Here is a 17,773-nt window from a genome sequence, read left to right on the forward strand (position 1 = left end):
TTGTTGGGTCCATCGTTCTTTTACATGATGTAGAATCGCCTTCCTCTGGGATTTTGTTGTTGCAGCTGTGGCAAAAACAAATAGTGGTTGATTTTCTTACACACTGAACATTTCTGCAAGGCAGGGACAGGTCAGTGGTCTTTCACATCTGCAGTATCTAAATTGAAGTAGGTTTTACTGTTGTTTGGAAATGATTTTCCAAGTTGCCTTACACTTTTGTGGTTATTCAATTCTGTGCCTTTCCCGGCTCCTGTTGACCCTTCACAGTCATCCTTGTTGCCTGTATGTCAGAGGTTTATGCTTTAAACAGCTCAGTGTAGTGTGCACGCTCTGTCATCTCCGACAGTGTGATTCCAGGTTCTCTCAGAAGAATTCCTCTCAGTTTTAAGATTGGCAGCTTTGAATTATTTGTTCTCCGATGCCTGTGCTTGTATTTGCCTTACTATATGTTATGTTATGTTATGTTATATGATTTTTGTATAGCGCACGGATGCCACAGCAAAGTGGCGTCCCGGCGCTTTGGAGAGTAATAACACAACACGACAGAAAAGGGGTAAGGAAGAACAGTGGAGAAGAAATGGGTCTAAATTGTGGCAAAAAGGAAGGTTTTAAGTGCCTTCCTAAACGGAAACAACTCAGGAATGGAGCGCAATGAAGCAGGCAGAGAATTCCAAAGGGATGCTGCCATCACTGAAAAGGAGCGACCGCCCATCCTAGATTTTTTAAAACGCGGCACCATAGCCAAATTAGCTCCGGCAGAGCGAAGAGCTCTGGCAGGGACATAATGCTGGATAGTATGTGCAAGAATAGGAGGGGAGGCTGCTTTAAGAATTTTAAAAGTCAGGCACAAGGCTTTAAATTTAATTCTCTGCCCCACTGGCAGCCAATGGAGATCCTGAATGGTCCGACGTGCCGAGACAAACTTAGGAAGGCCAACAAGCATCCTGGCCGCCGCATTCTGAACCCTCTGAAGGCGAGATAGCTCAGCCTGATTTAGGCCCAGAAACAGGGAGCTAGCATAGTCCAGTCTGGTAAGAACCAGGGCTTGAACAATAATCTGTCTGGTCTCCGCATCGAAGAACTTAAAGATTGGTCGTAAACATTGCAGAGTGCCGAAACAAGTGCCGGCCACACGTTTTGTGTGGGAGGTGAAAGAAAGCTTATTGTCAAACCACACCCCGAGGTTTCTGACCTCCGTCACAGGGGAGGGGACAGGGCCAAGATCAGAAGGCCACCACTGATCTCCCCATAATTCACTTTCCCTACCAAAAATAATGACCTCGGTCTTAGAGGCATTAAGTTGGAGCCGATTGTTCGCCATCCAGCCTGCCACAGCTTTTAGGGCTGACTGAAAAGTGGGGGCATCCATATTGGAGTCGCCATTAAGTGCCACCGCCAACTGCGTGTCATCGGCGTATGACACTAAGGAGAGACCAAAACTATGGACTACCTCCGCTAATGGCTGAACATATAAATTAAACAAGGTAGGGCTTAGGGCTGACCCTTGGGGGACACCCTGGAGTATGGGGCGAGAAGCAGAAACAAAAGGGGGCGTAGAAATCTTAAAGGCACAATCCTTAAGAAAGGAGCAAAACCACTCGAGTGCCACCTCTCCGACTCCCGCTTCCATCAGGCGGTGTAACAGAATCTGGTGAGACACAGTGTTGAATGCGGCACTAAGATCCAAAAGGATCAGTGCTGCCGTCTGGCCCAGATCTAGCAGATGCCTGATGTGTTCCACCACAGCCAGAAGGGCAGTTTCTGTGCTGTGGCCTGCACGAAACCCGTTTTGGGAGATATCCAAAATATTTGCTTCCTGCAAATGAGAAGATAAAATAGCATTGGCATGAGCTTCTGCCAGTTTAGCTGGCCAAGGAAGAAGAGATATAGGTCGGTAGTGTTCAGGTTTGGTAGGGTCGAGGGCAGGTTTTTTGAGAATGGGAATGACCGTCGCCTGTTTCCAAGCTTTAGGAACACTACCCGAGCTGAAGGACAAATTAATAAGGCCATGCAGAGCAGGATAGCAGCCTTCAGCAAATTCCCGAAATTGGTTGGGTCTCATGGGGTCGTCTGGGGAGCCGGATTTAACTTTAGTCGTCAGGGCAGTGAATCCATCCAATGTCGGACTAGGAATAGTCAATAATGGTTTGAGAACCAGAGACGTAGGGCTAGTCTCCACAATAGGAAGCTGAGCGAATGACTTGTAGATAGCCTCCACCTTTTCGACAAAAAATGAGGCTAAGTCCTCACAGTGTGTCCTGGAAGGTTGAAGAGCAGCAGTGTCAGTCCTTTTACTAGTAAGGTCCTTACACACCCTGAAGATGACCTTGGTAGGGTTGGTACTGTTCTTTATCTCCTGAGAGTAAAACGCAGCCCTGGCCGTGCATATAGCCCGATGATACACTCTAGTGCAGGCCCTATAGGCTGCCTTGAGGTCAGTATCATAAGTTTTGCGCCACGCGCGTTCTGCCTTTTTACAGGAGATTTTGAGTGTTTTAAGAGAATCGTTGTACCAGGGGTTAGAAGGACTAGATCTAGTCTTGCACCACTTAGCCGGGATAAGTAAGTCTAATGAGTGATTTAGCCACTCACAGAAACTGTCGTAGCCGCTGGAAACTTCAGTAGGGGGTGAAGGATGAAATTTCAACAGGAGCTGATGAAAATGCTCTAGATTTAAGTTTCTCCAGGGGCGTCTAAGGCTGGCAGAAGAGTTATTCTTAGGAAGAGAAAAAGAGGTAATGATACGAAATTCAATAAGATGATGGTCAGTCCATGCCATAGGTCTGGGATGGAGCATTGAAATATTCGTAGAGAGATTCGTCAGAACGGGATCTAATAGATGGCCGCCTGTGTGAGTTGGAAATTGTACCATTTGGGTCAGTTGGAACGCCTCTAAATCAGCCAGCAAGCTATGGACCGAGTTGGAAAGAGGAGCGTCCATATGCAGGTTGAGGTCGCCGATAATCGTGAAGTTGGCAGTTTTTAAAGCCAAGGAGGAAATCACCTCCGGAAGGCTTTGACGAAAGGCGACGTCAGGCCCAGGTGGTCTATAGATTAGAAGTCCCGTGAAGGTGAAATGGGGATTCACTGCGATGTTAAAAAGAGCACTCTCGCAGCCAGCTATGGTGATAGGTTTCCAGATGCAGGAATAGCAGGTTTTTACCGCAACTGCGATACCTCCACCTCTGGCCTTGCGAGGGAGAGAGTGCATAATATAGCCCGCAGGAAGTGCTAGATTAATGACTGCCATGGATTGGTCATGCTTACTTTTGTGTTTACTCTCTCTAGTGCATCCTGGCATTATATAGAAACATATAGTTGATATTCCCATGTGGTGCACATTTGAGGTCTTGCACCACATGAGTGACTTCTCACTTAAAACTGACATCTTCTCCTTCATTGGACAAAGAGAAAGATAGCTTATTTACATCATCACCAGCAACATTGAGTAATTCTCTGAGGTCTCATTTGTTTCTTTTATAAATGGCACATAGTTCTTGAACCAGACCCCCCCCCAATACTTACACCTCCCTTTTCAAGACTGCTCTATGTAGAAGTTCTGAAAGCGTAGAATGACAGTAGCATGTTGTGGGGGAACATCCATTATGACGCTGTATTTACACCGCGTTACCATTACACCGCTGGTATCACAATGCAAGTCTTCTTTACAACAATTTGCGCTGGATGGCGCTAGAGACTAAGGAATAGTAGATTTACTATTCCAACACCTTCCCTACTGTTGCGTAGGCTGGGGTTGGAATAGTAAATCCTACTATTCCGAAGTCCAGCACCTACAGCGCAAGTCGTTGTAACGACTTGCGTTGTGATACCTGCGTTGTAATTGTAGCGCGGTGTAAAAACGGCGTAGTAATGACATACATCCCATATTGTGTGCCAGTACCTTCCCTTGATAGCCAGTTCCTTCCCTACTATCATGCTATGCCCCAAGCATGTTTGTTATTGGGAAGTGATCCCATCTTTGTCACCAGTTTTTGCGGTGCTGGCGTAGGGGCGCTGAGCACTCTAGGCATAAGTCACATGGCACGGGTGAAATAATGGGATCCTTGGGTGCTCTGCTGCTAGCGTTTAGGTAGGGCAAATTTATAGAGCCTAAAACTCCATTCCTGGTGCTGTTAGTGCTTGCTGGCGTGGGAGTGCTCAGCCAGGAGTCCATTTAAATGGCACATACAGCAGCAACACTGAAATCCTAGCTATCATTGCTGACTAAGTGGGATTAGAAAAAGGCTGTGATTTGAAAGTGATCAAGCAGGGGTTTTTGGCTCCATGTTTTCTCAGCATCCATTCAAATACAATAAGTTTGGTGGGAGTGGTTGCCACAGATTGTGGAGTCAGCTCCCACTCCCTTCAGATTGAATCATTTCAAAATGGACTGAGGAAAAGAGAGAAAGATTGCTGTATGCACACACTGACTTCCATCTGTGGCACTGGGTCCTTCCAACTCAGATGTATGCTGGTCGGGGGGGTGGGGGGGCAGAGATTCTAAGGCTTCCCCTTTCTGCATTACTTTTGTCTGGCATCAGCAAGAGACCTTTAGAGAGTGTTGTACAACGTGCTTTACAAATACCCATAAATAAATCAGTGCTTAATTTGTAAAAGAATAAGTGTCAGGATTCTCGGTAGGAGGCCACTGCAGCTTGCACCACACATTGCCTCTGCCATGCTGCCAATGATAGTAACAACACAACTCCTAACCATTACACTCCTAACAAGTGTGACAAGTCGTACAATTTCAAGCCCCCAAAGCTTTAAGGATGGCTTGGGAAGCAGGCAACAGTCCCTGTTAATGTATATTGAATAAATAATTAACTGTTGTTGTGGTCATCTCTAGATGAGCCAGTAAGTACCACCCTGTGGCAAACTGTCACAAACATGGGTGTTGACAATTAAGTGCTGGTACCAAGCAACGGAAACCCCAGGTTCAAATTAAGCGTTGAAATAAATGAATGCATTCACGACAATATGCCAATAATGTTACTCCAAAACTGTAGGGGTTCCCAATGCTATGCATGGATTTTTTTTGGGGTGACATTCGGCTTCATTTAGCAAGAGTCTCCGTATAACAATTGGTTCTCCACTGGGAACTGAGAGGATGCAGCAGGCAGAGAGCCAGAGATTTAAACTAAGCAGGAATGTTAGTGGGGGGCCCGGAGACTACTGTGATCCCTCAGAGCGGGGAACAAGAAGTATATCACTGCTCTCACCTGAACAATCACGAACACAGCTTGGATCACGGGGAAGATGATCATAAGAGTAGGTCTGGAGTTGTTTTTGTCTATTTGGATTGCAATTTTGAACCCGTCCAATGCCAGAGTGCATAGTCCGAAGAGGAGGAGGCCACCTGTCCAACGAGGAAGAAGTGTCAGTCTTCATAATCTGGCGCCACGTGCAGCAATCACAAACACAATCACAAATTATGCCTTTCATATGCCAAGACAAGAATCAGGCCACATTAGACAAAGAATGGTTGTAGACTTCAACTCACAGTAAATGCGTTGTTCAAATAATTGTTACAGTTCAATTCACAGCAAATGCATTCGACAAAGAATAGTTATAGTTCAACTCTTTGTGAATGCCTGCTCTGTGCATCAGTTAATCAGATTAAACCAGTACGGTTGCATATTTGTAATTACTATTCATGCATTTTAGCCCTGTTACATTTCTTCACACCATGATCATTGGGATTCAATACATCTTTACTCAATAAGAGGAACTTTTTTGCATTATAAGAACGTTTGGGAGCATGAGGTAAAGCTGCAAATAGGCACAAATATGGTGACAAATATGGTGACAATCACATAGAGATGCTGCAACATGCACCTCCAGACAACAAATGGCATCAGATTTCACGCGAAATAATTACGCGAAATAATTATGCAGCACTTGCATAACCAACTATCCGCTGTGCCAAAAATGACCAGTGACAAGTGTGGGCAAAGGTTTTGCTTTTTAGGTGTCGGACCGTAGGCTGCGCTTGCGCAGTCTCGCTCTGAGATTTAATGTTTTCTAGAGTGGGGCTTGAACCCGCCCCTTTTCTCCATTGGCTGGCTTCCTAAACAGAGGCCAGCCATTGGAGGAGAGGAGCGTCACTCCGTCTTTTTCGGATTCGGGCGCGTCTTTTTTCGCTTCTTTCTTGTTTTCTTTCTCTCCTCTTACCATTGGCTGGAATTTTACCTTCCAGCCAATGGAAAGAGGAGAGAAAGAAAACCACGCCCGAATCCCAAAATGAAGCTGGTTTCTCCGAGGCATTCCTGCCTCACCTCGGAGAAACATGGTGGTCTCTGAGTGTCTGTCCCTCGGGGCCCGGCTTGTTCCGGTACTGCGAGCATCTGGACAGCCAATCCTAATGCGGGACAAACAAAAAGAAAGGTCAGTTGACTAATCCTAATGCGGGACAAACAAAAAGAAAGGCCAGTTGACTGCCCAAATTGTGTAATTGTTAGGAACACAAAACACAAAGGTACGTTTGTGACAGTTGCCTGATTTTAATATGACTGATACTCGCGACGGTGACGTGCAGATCTGGTTTTTCGTGCCTCTGCTTCCCTGCTTGTGATCCGGTTTTTCGTGCCTCTGCTTCCCTGCTTGTGATCTGGTTTTTCGTGCCTCTGCTTCCTGGTCCCTGTTCCCTCTGTGTGTGTGTGTTGCTCTGTCTGTGTGTGTGTGTTGGACTCGGTCTGTGTGTGTGTGTTGGGCTCTGTCTGTGTGTGTGTGTTGGGCTCTGTGTGTGTGGTGGGGTCTATGTTTTTGGCACTGTGTGTGTGGCACTGTGTGTGTGGCTCTGTGTGTGTGGCTCTGTGTGTGGCTCTGTTTGTGTGTCTGTGTGTGTGGCTCTGTGTGTGTGTCTGGCTCTGTGTGTGTGTCCGTGTGTGTGGCTCTGTGTGTGTGTGTCTGTGTGTGTGGCTCTGTGTGTGTGTGGCGCTGTGTCCGCTATTACCCTCTACTACTCTCTAATGCTCACCTATTGCCATTGTAAATGACAATACCATTTATTTCTGTTTTAAAATAAAAAAAATGAAGAAAATGCCATTTGCAATGCCAATAGCTCTAACTTTAACAAAGCAGAGACCATTGCATTGTAAATGCTTGTTATGATGAGCTACAGAGCTCTTCGCTCTGACAATGCTAGCTTTCTTTGGCATTGCTTTAAGTTAAATTAAAAGATTCCAAGATGGTTGCTGGTGTTTCGTCAATCATGTGCATACTTGCGGACGCATGGGCAGCCATTTTGGCTTCCTTTAGAGCAAAACTATTCCAAGATGGACACTAGTGTATCATCACACATGCGCTCCTATAAAGGCCTTTTATAATGTTTTGTTTTAAAGAAAAAGCATTCCATGATGCCCTGTAATGTGTGCACCATTATGGTGGCCCACTGGCAGCTAATTTTGGATTTTATTTACAAAAGATGTCTGCTGTCAAAAAGTGAATTAAAACCCCAAAAACGTTTGAGCATGAATTTTAATAGAGTAAAGCAAGGGGTCTGGTAGCAGTGTGCAGCAAATAATTTGTTTAAAAAAGGAAGGGGGCCAAGATGGCGGAGTGAGAGGACGTGTCCCCTGTGAGCTCCTCCGATCCCAGCCATCCCGGTGCCTCTAAGCAGCGCGATCCCCCCCCGGCGCTTCTAGTGGGGGCCGGGGACGTTGGGCACCGTGTGGCAGTGAGCGAACCGAAGAAGTGGTGGATTCGCCTGCAAGGAGGCTTGGATTGCCGCTGGTTGTCCCCGAGGCGCGACTGCGCCTGGAGTGGGCCGGAACGGGGAGGAGTCTCGTCGGCCCAAGAGACGAAGCGAGGACGGGGACTGCGGCCTCCCTCCGCTGACCAGCTGAGAGCCTGCTCGGACCGTTCGCCGGAGCCAACTGCACAGGGATCGCGAGCAGAGTGGCTGACGGAGAGGTAGCAGCATCAGCCAGTGTGAGGCAGCACCGAGGTGCGCGGCGGCCTGTGTCTGCGCCAGCCTCGGGCGCAAGCCTGGCGCCAAGGTGAAGCGGTCGAGAGATCCGGTAAGACCGGAGGAACGGAGGAACGGAGGCGGAGCGTGGGCCTCACCAGTGAGACGCGGGGGTGCCTGGGAGACTGCCTCCCTGGACGCGGAGCAGAGAGAGGAATCTGCCCTGCGGTGGCCCGGAGTGGAAGGGCGACGAACCCGGAAGGCGCCTACTCTAGGCCGGTGTTGCGGCCTATGCTTCAGGTGAGACGAAGACCGGAGATCGGGACCAAGCAACTCCTGCGGCGGACTCAGTGTCGACAGAGGTGAGCCCCAGAGGTGGCGGCGGCCCCCCCGCTTGACCTGGAGGTGGGGAGGCTCGAAGTAGACCGCAGGCTTCGCTGAGGTCCGGAAGACGGCGCTTCACCGGGGAGGGAGGACTGGACTCTGGTGAGGGTGCGGTGGGATTGCAACGGCTTGGCTGCCCACTGGGCTTGTCCTCCGCCCCTCACCCCCCCGGCATCGGCATGACTCTTGTGGCCTCCTCTGCGCCATAGACTGGTGGTCCGGTGCGGTTGAGATGCACCTGGTCTAACCCCGCGGCCGAGGAGAAGTGGCGGAACCCGGATAGGGGTACTGTGAACCCCGGAGCACACCGAAGGCCTGCAGAGAGGAGGGAGACTCGTTGGTTGGGCGGAGCCCCAGTTGTGGAGCTACGAATATCAAGGGCCCGACGGCCTACACTGCAACGGATCAGAGTAGAAGGGCTGTCTCTCTAACGCGCCCAAGGTTGCGGATATTGGTGCGGCGTAGGCCGGAGAACTGTGGCAGTGCAGGTGGGTGACCGTAGCAGCCGGCTGTGTGCAGAGCGACTGCAGTGTGGGGCACCGCAATGGCAGGGCAACGTGGAAAGAAGGGAGATCGGACCCTCCCATAGCTGTTAGCCAGGGGACAACCGAAAGGAGAGAAGGGGCCCAACTCCCCGGGCACATCCGGAGCCGCGCGGGGAGCGGAAGGAGGAGAAGTCCCCATCACCAGGTCCTTTTTGGAGACCCTCTTCAACTCCCTGTGTGAGGACTTCCACACGCTGAAACAGGAAGTGGCGGGGAGGTTAGAGAGGTGCGACGTGAGGTGGACAGCCTCGGAGAACAAGTGGCTACCATGGAGACTGCTGGACACTCTCGAGATGAAGAAATTGCTTATCTGCAACAGGAAGTCCTGCGGTTACATGACCAACAATTGGACCTCCAGGCACATATCGAGGACCTCGAGAACAGATCCCAGCAAAACAACATACAGGTCCGGGGAGTGCCATCCAAGGAGGAAGATGCGGATGTGGCTGGGTTTCTCCAGGTGTTGTTCATGGAGATCCTGGGAGAGGACGCGGCATTTCAGATTCGGATCAACAGAGCCCACAGGGTGGGCCAGGCTCAGACTCCTCCAGCCCCGCCGCCGGACATTCTTGCCTTCCTGCCTGACTACGTGCTTAAGGAACGTATCCTCCGAGAAGTAAGGAAGTGGGAACCTTTGCAACTAAGGGATTACCCAGTGGCCCTCTTCCAGGACCTCTCAACGATTACTCTCAGAAAACGACGTGCATTCAAGGTGGCCACGGATTCTCTACGGGAAAAGGAAACGCCGTACTCGTGGGGGCACCCATTTCGCATCATTTTCCGTTGGAATGGGAAGCTACACCAGCTTCGCTCGCTCAGAGACACGTGTGATGTGCTGGGCATTGATATGGCGGAGGAGGGAGAGCAGGCACCTCAAAGGCGGAGGATGACCAGAGATGGCTGGCAGCATATCCCGCGACGGCGAGGTTCTAGGCAAGGATCCAGACCAGCTTCACCTACAGTGCGGGAGGACAGGGGTGAGGCACCAAGTTCAGTGGCCCTCACAGCCTGATATGTGGCCCAACGGACTGATGTACCCTTTGAAGTCTCGTAGGGGTCGGCAGATAGCGATCGCACTGGGTTCGACTGTTCAAAACATACTCATTCATTGGCGCACCACCATACTCCCCTCCACTACAGGCTGGCTTCACAGATTGTGGCATGTTCTAGGGATGGAGAAGTTGTCTCTCATGGTAGCGGGAGAGGTGGAGCAGTTTGTTGACCTGTGGCAGCCTTTTCACTCACTACTTGTGACAGAGTTTAGAGAACTTACATGCCCCCGTTATCTCCGCTTATTGAGATTAACGACTCAAATGGACCCCACTGCCCACTGAGTTGGCGTTATGGTCAGCTGTGAAGGGAGGATGATTTGTGGGAGGTGCTGCGGGAGGGCGAATTTAGTACTGTACGGGGGGAGGGTGGACGGGGGTTCAGGGGACGGGGAGGGAGGGGGGTGTTGTTGGGAGGGGTGTGTTTTTTTTCTCCCTTTTTGCTGAGATTGTTGTTGCAGCATACGCACCAGACACCATGCCTTAACGGACACTCTTATGGCGGAACTTCTACGCACTGGTTGTGCTCCTGTATGGTTGTATCATTGCACTGACTTAGGCTACGACTGTCTCTATTTTCTTTTGTAAATGTTTAATAAAAATGCTTTAAACCTAAAAAAGGAAGGGGAGATTGGAGAGAGGCTCTGGAGTCCCCGCGAGGGACTGCTATTGCGGTGCGCCTGCGACTGATTCAATTCAAATATCTACATAGGGCCTACTATACGCGAGAGCGGTTGTGGAAGGTGGGCTTGATTGGGTCCCCGGAGTGTCTGCGATGTGGTGCTGAAATGGGTACGCTGTTGCATACTGTGTGGTCCTGTACTGGTCTGACCCGGTTCTGGAGGGGTTATTGGGGCTGTCTATCGGAGGTACTGGGATGGGATCTTCCCCAGACCCATCGTCTGGCCCTTCTCCACATACTGGAGGGTGTTGGAGGAAACATCTACAAGCGTCATCTGTTGTTGCTGGGCCTTATCGTTGCCAAGCGAGACTTGGCGTGGGAGTGGAAGAGTGATCGGGCCCCCCCGTTGAGTGCTTGGAAGGCAGGGATGGATTATTGTATGGGGTTGGAGCGCCCGGTGTTTGAAGCGAGAGGGTGCCTCCGTAAGCATTTCAAGATCTGGAAGAGGTGGGCGGAATATAGGGGTTTGACACTGGATCCCCCTGTGGAGCCGGATGACGAAGTGGTTTCGATGGACGGGCAGCAGGCCTGAGGAGACTCTGGCTCTCTTACTGGATACGAATGATTACTGGTGATCGGCAATGATTACGTGCACGGGGTTGGGGAGGGATAAGGGGTGGGTAGCTGGATCGTTGGGGGGTTCTGGGTGGTGGAGGGTCGGGTGGGGTTGTTTCTGATTGGGTTTGCATCGTGCTCCTATATGCTTGATACTGTGGCAGGGCTCTCCTGACGGTGGAGGACTGCATTTATACTTTACCTGATCAATAAAATTAACATTTTGTTGGGGGGGGGGAACAAAAAAAAAAGCGGATCAGAATATCCTGCCGTACAGATGCATCGCTATGTTCTCCATCAGTTCTGGCACGTTACCACCTACGGCCGCCCGGCTTTCGGGATGTGGGCTGATGGGCTGTGTGAAGTTCACCTGTAGACCTGCAGAGTATAGGTATTACTGATGGAACTGTCAGAACAACTGTTTATATGCTAAATGAATCTGCGACAAAAATAAAGTTTTAAAAAAAAAAAAAGGAAGGGGAGAACCTGGTACCTAAGAATGGGAGAGCAAGCAGCCCGGCAATAGTGTACATTTCCTGCGCTATCACGAAAAAAAGAAAAATTATTGAAAAAAATGCAATGCAGGATTGAAAAGAGGAGTAGTAGGGAAAGCGCCGGCAAGCAGAGGGCAAAGGATCATAGTTAGTGGATGGGGGTTAGAAGGAGGAAACCAGTGCATTCCCTAAAACGCTGAAAGATGATTTACAGAAGTAGTCCCCTCATGTGAGCAGTGAAAGGCTACAAGTTATCCAATCAAAATTGATGTAAACAAGAGCAAGACATGCCGTAGGAGAAGGACAAACACTGAAATAAGGGTGAAAGACATTGAGTAAGGAGTAGGTAAATGAGATAGACAAGAAAACCATTTAATCATAAGCAAAGCGATGACCCAAAGCCCCCCCTATGCATAATGCAATGTTGACAATAGGTCAGCAGCATCAGACAGTGAAAGCTGACTGTTGGGAAACCTAACAAGGCACAGAAATATTGCAGCTTAGAATTGTAGCTGCCCACATATTTTAAACACTGAAATGGCCACAACATTGCACATACCATTTCAACGTGCATCCCTACCGACATCAGAAGTTTGCACAAATAGCCAGTGAACTTTTTCAGGGCATATTGTCTCTTCTTGGAGATCAAATGTTTCTGATTTTTTGGGGTCTTGTCTGCATTCTGGAGAGAGGTTTGAGAGTAGGGACTGGAAAGTTTTAAACCTTCCCAAAGGTGTTTTCAATTGTCACGTGGTATGCGGCCACATCCACCCCTTTATCCTACAATTTGAAGCTGAAAACTGATCTGTGGATAGTATTCCTTAGCCTCTCCACAGAGGCCCAAGCCAATCCATTTTCAGGATGTATTCGCATTTTGGGTTGTTTTTATGGGGTGCTATAATGCAGAGAACAGGCATAGTTCCTCAACTGGGAGTCAGTCTAATACCACCTAATGTATTGAAGTGCAATGAGCAAGTACCCAGAACATTCATGCAACATCACATTTGTTTTGATATGTGTATTTAGCATGTGACTAGCGTTGCTTGGCCCATGTTCCCGTTTCAGGAACGTCTGACCATATAAACCCATAATATCTAGCTGATGACTCAACAAGTGTACAACCTACCTCTACCTCCCCTTCCCAGCCCTCTCCAGTGCTTCTTACCCTTAATTGTCAGTTACTGCAACAGAAGGATGGAAGGATGGACTGTAGTAAGGAGACTCAGAAAGCCACCACTAGACTGTATCGCACGACCAGTGAGCTTTCAGTGCCAGTTATGAGGCTGCGGCACCAAGCGTAGATGCACAAAGATACGGCTGCACAGCACTCTAAGGCTGATCCTCTTCTAGTATGCCTTAAGTCGCATTTGTGCACTGAAATGTTCTCACTGAAAGGAATTGACAATTTCTGCCCATGTATTACTAAGTAATGACAATTCAACAACTCCTTAGATGGCACCGGGCTGTCGAAATTGCTCCTTAAATTTGGCTGTCGTCTGTGGCAGCAGACAGTAGCGGGGTTTCAGGTATTCCTTGAAAAGAACATAGTTAGCGCGAAGGTCCACTGTAGAGGTAAGAGATAAAGGGGACCCCATCTGCACATAAACAATCTTTAAATACCGTTTTGTAACTTCTATGTGTGCTGCATAATGCAGCACACACATAAGTTGCAAAACTGCACTTTTTTTAAATGATTGTTAATGTGCTGGAAGGGGGACCTCCCCGTACATAAACAATCAAAGGTGTTTTGCTGTTTCCATGTGTGTGGCACAGACCAGCACACATGGAAACAGCAATAACGAGGAAAAGGAAACATTTCTCCTCGTTGTGCCAGGGTAAGACCAGGTTTTCCCTGGTCTTAATTTTGGTTCTGCCTCCTATTTATACCACCCCTGTAAATAGGGGCAGCATCAAAATCAATGGGTGTTGCTGTGAAATGCCCACAGCAAGATCCATTGCCCTCCCCTTTCACACTAAGCATAGAGTGAAGGAGAGCCTTTTTACAAGGCAGCATCAAGCCACGTTAAGTGGCTTAACGCTGCCTTGTAAAAAAAGCGAAGCACCTATCACCACAGGAACGTCGTAGAAAGTAATGTTCCCGTGGTCATAGGGGCTGGTAAATGTGCCCAAATGTTGTTTCCCACTTTAAAGCCTGTTTCATGTGCATTTACAAGGCTAGGACAAAGTAGCAAAACAGTTTTTCTTTAAACATTCTAGAAGATAAGGAATTGATTGTCACAAACAGCGTGATTTTTCAGTGTACTTTTCGGATGTAGAATAGTCCCTCATGCATTTCAATGGAATCACATCCTGGAGGTGAAATGATACACAAAATAGTAGCACAAATGACAGAGAGAGAAAGCATGCACGCTGTTTAGTAAAGAACTGGTACCATTACATGTTGCGGACAGCTACACTTTCAAGACAAAAACGTCAAAAACCATTAAAAATTGCTAACATGCATTTTTGTGTACAGAATCAGTACTTTACAGCTGTCTATAATCATGCCACTACACCTTTATAGCTAAAAATAAAATTTCACATATCGTTAGTTCTTCCTACTTTCTGCATAAATTAATGTAGCAAATGTGTGTGGTGTCTGAGGCAACAGAGTTCAGTGGAGACAGCTGCATATGGAACTGGAATGTGGAGCTGTTGGGAGTGTTAGCAAAAGATGCCTTTGTAGAATATGCACCAGGGAAGACACTGACATTGGAAAAGAGATTGTGATATAGCTTTTTAAGCCCTTTTTAGGTCTCGGTCTGCCAATGCGCTTGTGCATTGCTGGTGAGACATATAGAGGGCCACCAGGAAATCCTACCGAGAGGGTTATGGAGTGCGGATTACGCCCAGTGCATGTGAGGCATTCAAGAACGAAGCTTCGCCAGCGCGCGCTCGGCCTCACTTCCTGCTCCCCCTCTTACTTTCGTTATCGCTCACACCTCATATGCTCGTTCCCTCCCCGACTTCAAAGGAACACCGCTCCCCTGCTCCCCCGCCCTCGCCACGCATCACTTCCTGCTCCCCCTCTTACTTTCGTTATTGCTCACACCCCATATGCTCATTCCCTCCCACCCTTCCGACTTCAAAGGCACGCCGCTCCCCTGCTCCCCCACCCCCCTGCCACGCAATGCCGAGATGCTAACGCTTCTCTCATACTTCTTGTTTTATTTATCTCTTGCCACACAAACCACCCACCTCTCTCGCTTTGCACTTTCTATTCCGGCCTTCCTTTTCGCATTCGTTTCTTCATCTAATTCAATTTGCTTCTTTTTCCGATCACCTATCTCTCTCTCTCTCTCTTTTTCTTTCTCTCTCATGCACACTATCTGTCCTACCTCCCCTAGCTCGTTCCTCGTTAACGCTCTCTGTTTCCAACTGCTTGCCTCTCTTCTTCCTCGTTCATCTCTTTCTCGCTTTCTCCTCGCCCTGCTCTCATGCTCCCTGTCTGTTCTCTTCTCACTCCAAACTCTTCTTTTCTCTCTCGCTTAACTGCTCCCCTGTCGCTCTCTGTCGCCCTCTTTCGGGTCTCTTAGTTTCAGCCACTCACTCACTCTTCCTCCCCTCACGCTCCTGTTTACCCCTCATACGCCATCATGTCCCTTCACCTTCTACCTCCTTCCTTGTCCCGACCACTTCTCACCCGAAAGACCTTTATGGAAGTGCATTTTATTGAGAAGCCCCATCGCCCCCGCCTCCCCAACCTCCCGGTTCTCGCTGGCTCTCAATCTGCAGCGTAGCGAGTGTGAGGAGGCCAGGCAGTCTCTAGGAGAGGGACTCTCTGCCAGTCTCTTTAACCCCTGACTAGCGGGACACTTTCTCCCAGCACCTCTCACATCTGAACATGTCCTTGTCTAGAAGGCAGATGCTGGCCCCAGAAACAGTATCACTCAAAACACAATTAAAGGTGTTTCTTATTATCATAATATTCAGAAATTGGCGTGTTTTTAAATGAACTTCTACTCTTCCATCTTGCTGGCATCTCTGTTTCTTTCGTACTGTCTCTTTCGCTGGTTATCTATCTATCTCTCCATCTATCTATCTATCTCTCTCTCTCTTTATCTATCTGCCTGGTTGTCTAACATACACTTCTCCCTCAGTCTCTGTCTTTCCTCTCCCACACACTTAAATATCTGTATTTCTTCGCTGTCTCTCTCACTCCACTATCCATTTGTATCTCTCGGTTTGTCTCAAACCTCTCCATGAACACGCCAGTCCCAGCCCTCAATCCCTGTCTCCGCGTTCTCTCTCTTTCCATAGTTTACCTTTCCCTCTCCATTTCTGACCCATCGGACCCATGTCTGTATATCTGCCTCCCCCCCACACACATCTCACTCTTTCTGTCCACCCTCTTCTCCCCCACTCCTCAATGTCCTTCTCTCGAACTCCATCTATCGGACTATCTTTCAATTCCTGCCTCGCTTCCACCATCTTCACTGACTCCCTGTTTCGACTCTGAAAGTGCTTTCTCTCCCCCTTGCTCTCTGTCTCTCCCCATACGCCTCCCACTCCTGCCGTTCTGTTTGTCATCCCGACTCTTCTCTCTTCTTTCTTTCTCTATTCTCCTCACTCTGTCTACCCCGCTCTCTCCCACCTTCTTCTCCTGTCGTCTTCTCTCTCCTGCTCTCTCGCGCTCTGTCTATCTCTCCATCTCCCTCTCTTCTGTCTTCATGTGATTTTCTCTCTCGTTTTCTATTGTTCTATCTCTATATATTTATATCTCTCCATCTCCGTTGCTTTCTCTTCCAGTCTCTCACACTCTCTCGCTCTTTCTTTCTATAGCGCTCTCTCAGTGTAGTCTCAGCACTCCTTGTCTCGGTGGTGTATCCATACCATGAACGCATCTGACTGAGAGACAGCCGGTGCTCGCCTAGAAGGATCCAGGCAGGCACAAGCGCCCACTGCCCTGGAGCGGAAATCAACTTCAGCTGCCTTGTGGACTCTCACAACCCGGCGACTCGGAAGCAAGAAGCGGTGACGCTCACTTTCACCTCCTGACTGTGCCTCATTAAACTGAACCACCATTTGGTTGGGCGCGGGGAGGGCACCTTCATTGTTTCCAGAGTTTTATCTTGTTTTTTAGGGGACTTGATTGCATGTTTTGACGTGGCGCTGAGTGGGAAACAAATAGTTTCTCTTTTATTGCAGAAGCAACCTTTCAAATATGTGTTCCTGCTATCTGCGTGAGTTGGAAATTACGTAAAACATGCTATTTCTGTGAGAAGGGCAGTGGTTAGGCTTTGACTCTAAATTTCTTTTCCATGGTTTCTTACAACATTTAACAGTTTAACAGTAGCACTCTACCGCCCTCACTCTACCACTCTACCGTCCTCACTCTACCACTCTACCGCCCTCACTCTACCGCCCTCACTCTACTGCCCTACTGCCCTCACTCTACCGCCCTCACTCTACCACTCTACCGCCCTCACTCTACCACTCTACTGCCCTCACTCTACCGCTACCAGTCTACTGCCCTCACTCTACCACTCTACCACCCTCACTCTACCGCCCTCACTTCACCGCCCTCACTCTACCGCTACCACTCAACCGCCCTCACTCTACCGCTACCACTCTACCGCCCTCACTCTACCACTCTACTGCCCTCACTCTACCACTCTACCGCTCTCACTCTACCACCCACACTCTACCACCCTCACTCTACAGCTACCACTCTACCGCCCTCACTCTACTGTTACCACTCTACCGCCCTCACTCTACCACCCTCACTCTACCACTCTACCGCCCTCACTCTACTGCTACCACCCTACCGCCCTCACTGTACCGCTACCACTCTACCGCCCTCACTCTACCGCTACCACTCTACCCCGTCACTCTACCACTACTACTCTAATGCCCTCACTTTACCGCTACCACTCTACCGCCTTCACTCTACCACTCTACCGCCCTCACTCTACCACTCTACCGCCCTCACTCTACCACTCTAATGCCCTCACTCTACCACTCTACCGCCTTCTCTTTACCACTCTACCGGCCTCACTCTACCACTCTACCGCTCTCACTCTACCGCCCCACTTTACCGCCCTCACTCTACCGCTCTCACTCTACCACTCTACCGCCCTCACTCTACCGCCCTCACTCTACTGCCCTCACTCTACCACTCTACCGCCCTCACTCTACCACTCTACCACCCTCAC

The 17,773-nt window shown here is 49.0% G+C and overlaps 1 protein-coding gene across 1 annotated transcript in view; it reads right to left on the reverse strand.

Moving 5' to 3' along the window:
* Nucleotides 1-17,773, reverse strand: part of LOC147702154 (proton channel OTOP2-like) — a 198,243-nt gene that overhangs the window by 52,471 nt on the left and 127,999 nt on the right. The window contains exon 3 of the mRNA XM_086930799.1: nucleotides 5,223-5,359. Within this exon, the coding sequence (XP_086786925.1) occupies nucleotides 5,223-5,359 (137 nt within the window). The remainder of the gene's footprint in view (nucleotides 1-5,222; nucleotides 5,360-17,773) is intronic.

This window comes from Lissotriton vulgaris, chromosome 7 (assembly GCF_964263255.1).
Source record: "Lissotriton vulgaris chromosome 7, aLisVul1.2, whole genome shotgun sequence".
Classification (NCBI taxonomy): Eukaryota; Metazoa; Chordata; class Amphibia; order Caudata; family Salamandridae; genus Lissotriton; species Lissotriton vulgaris.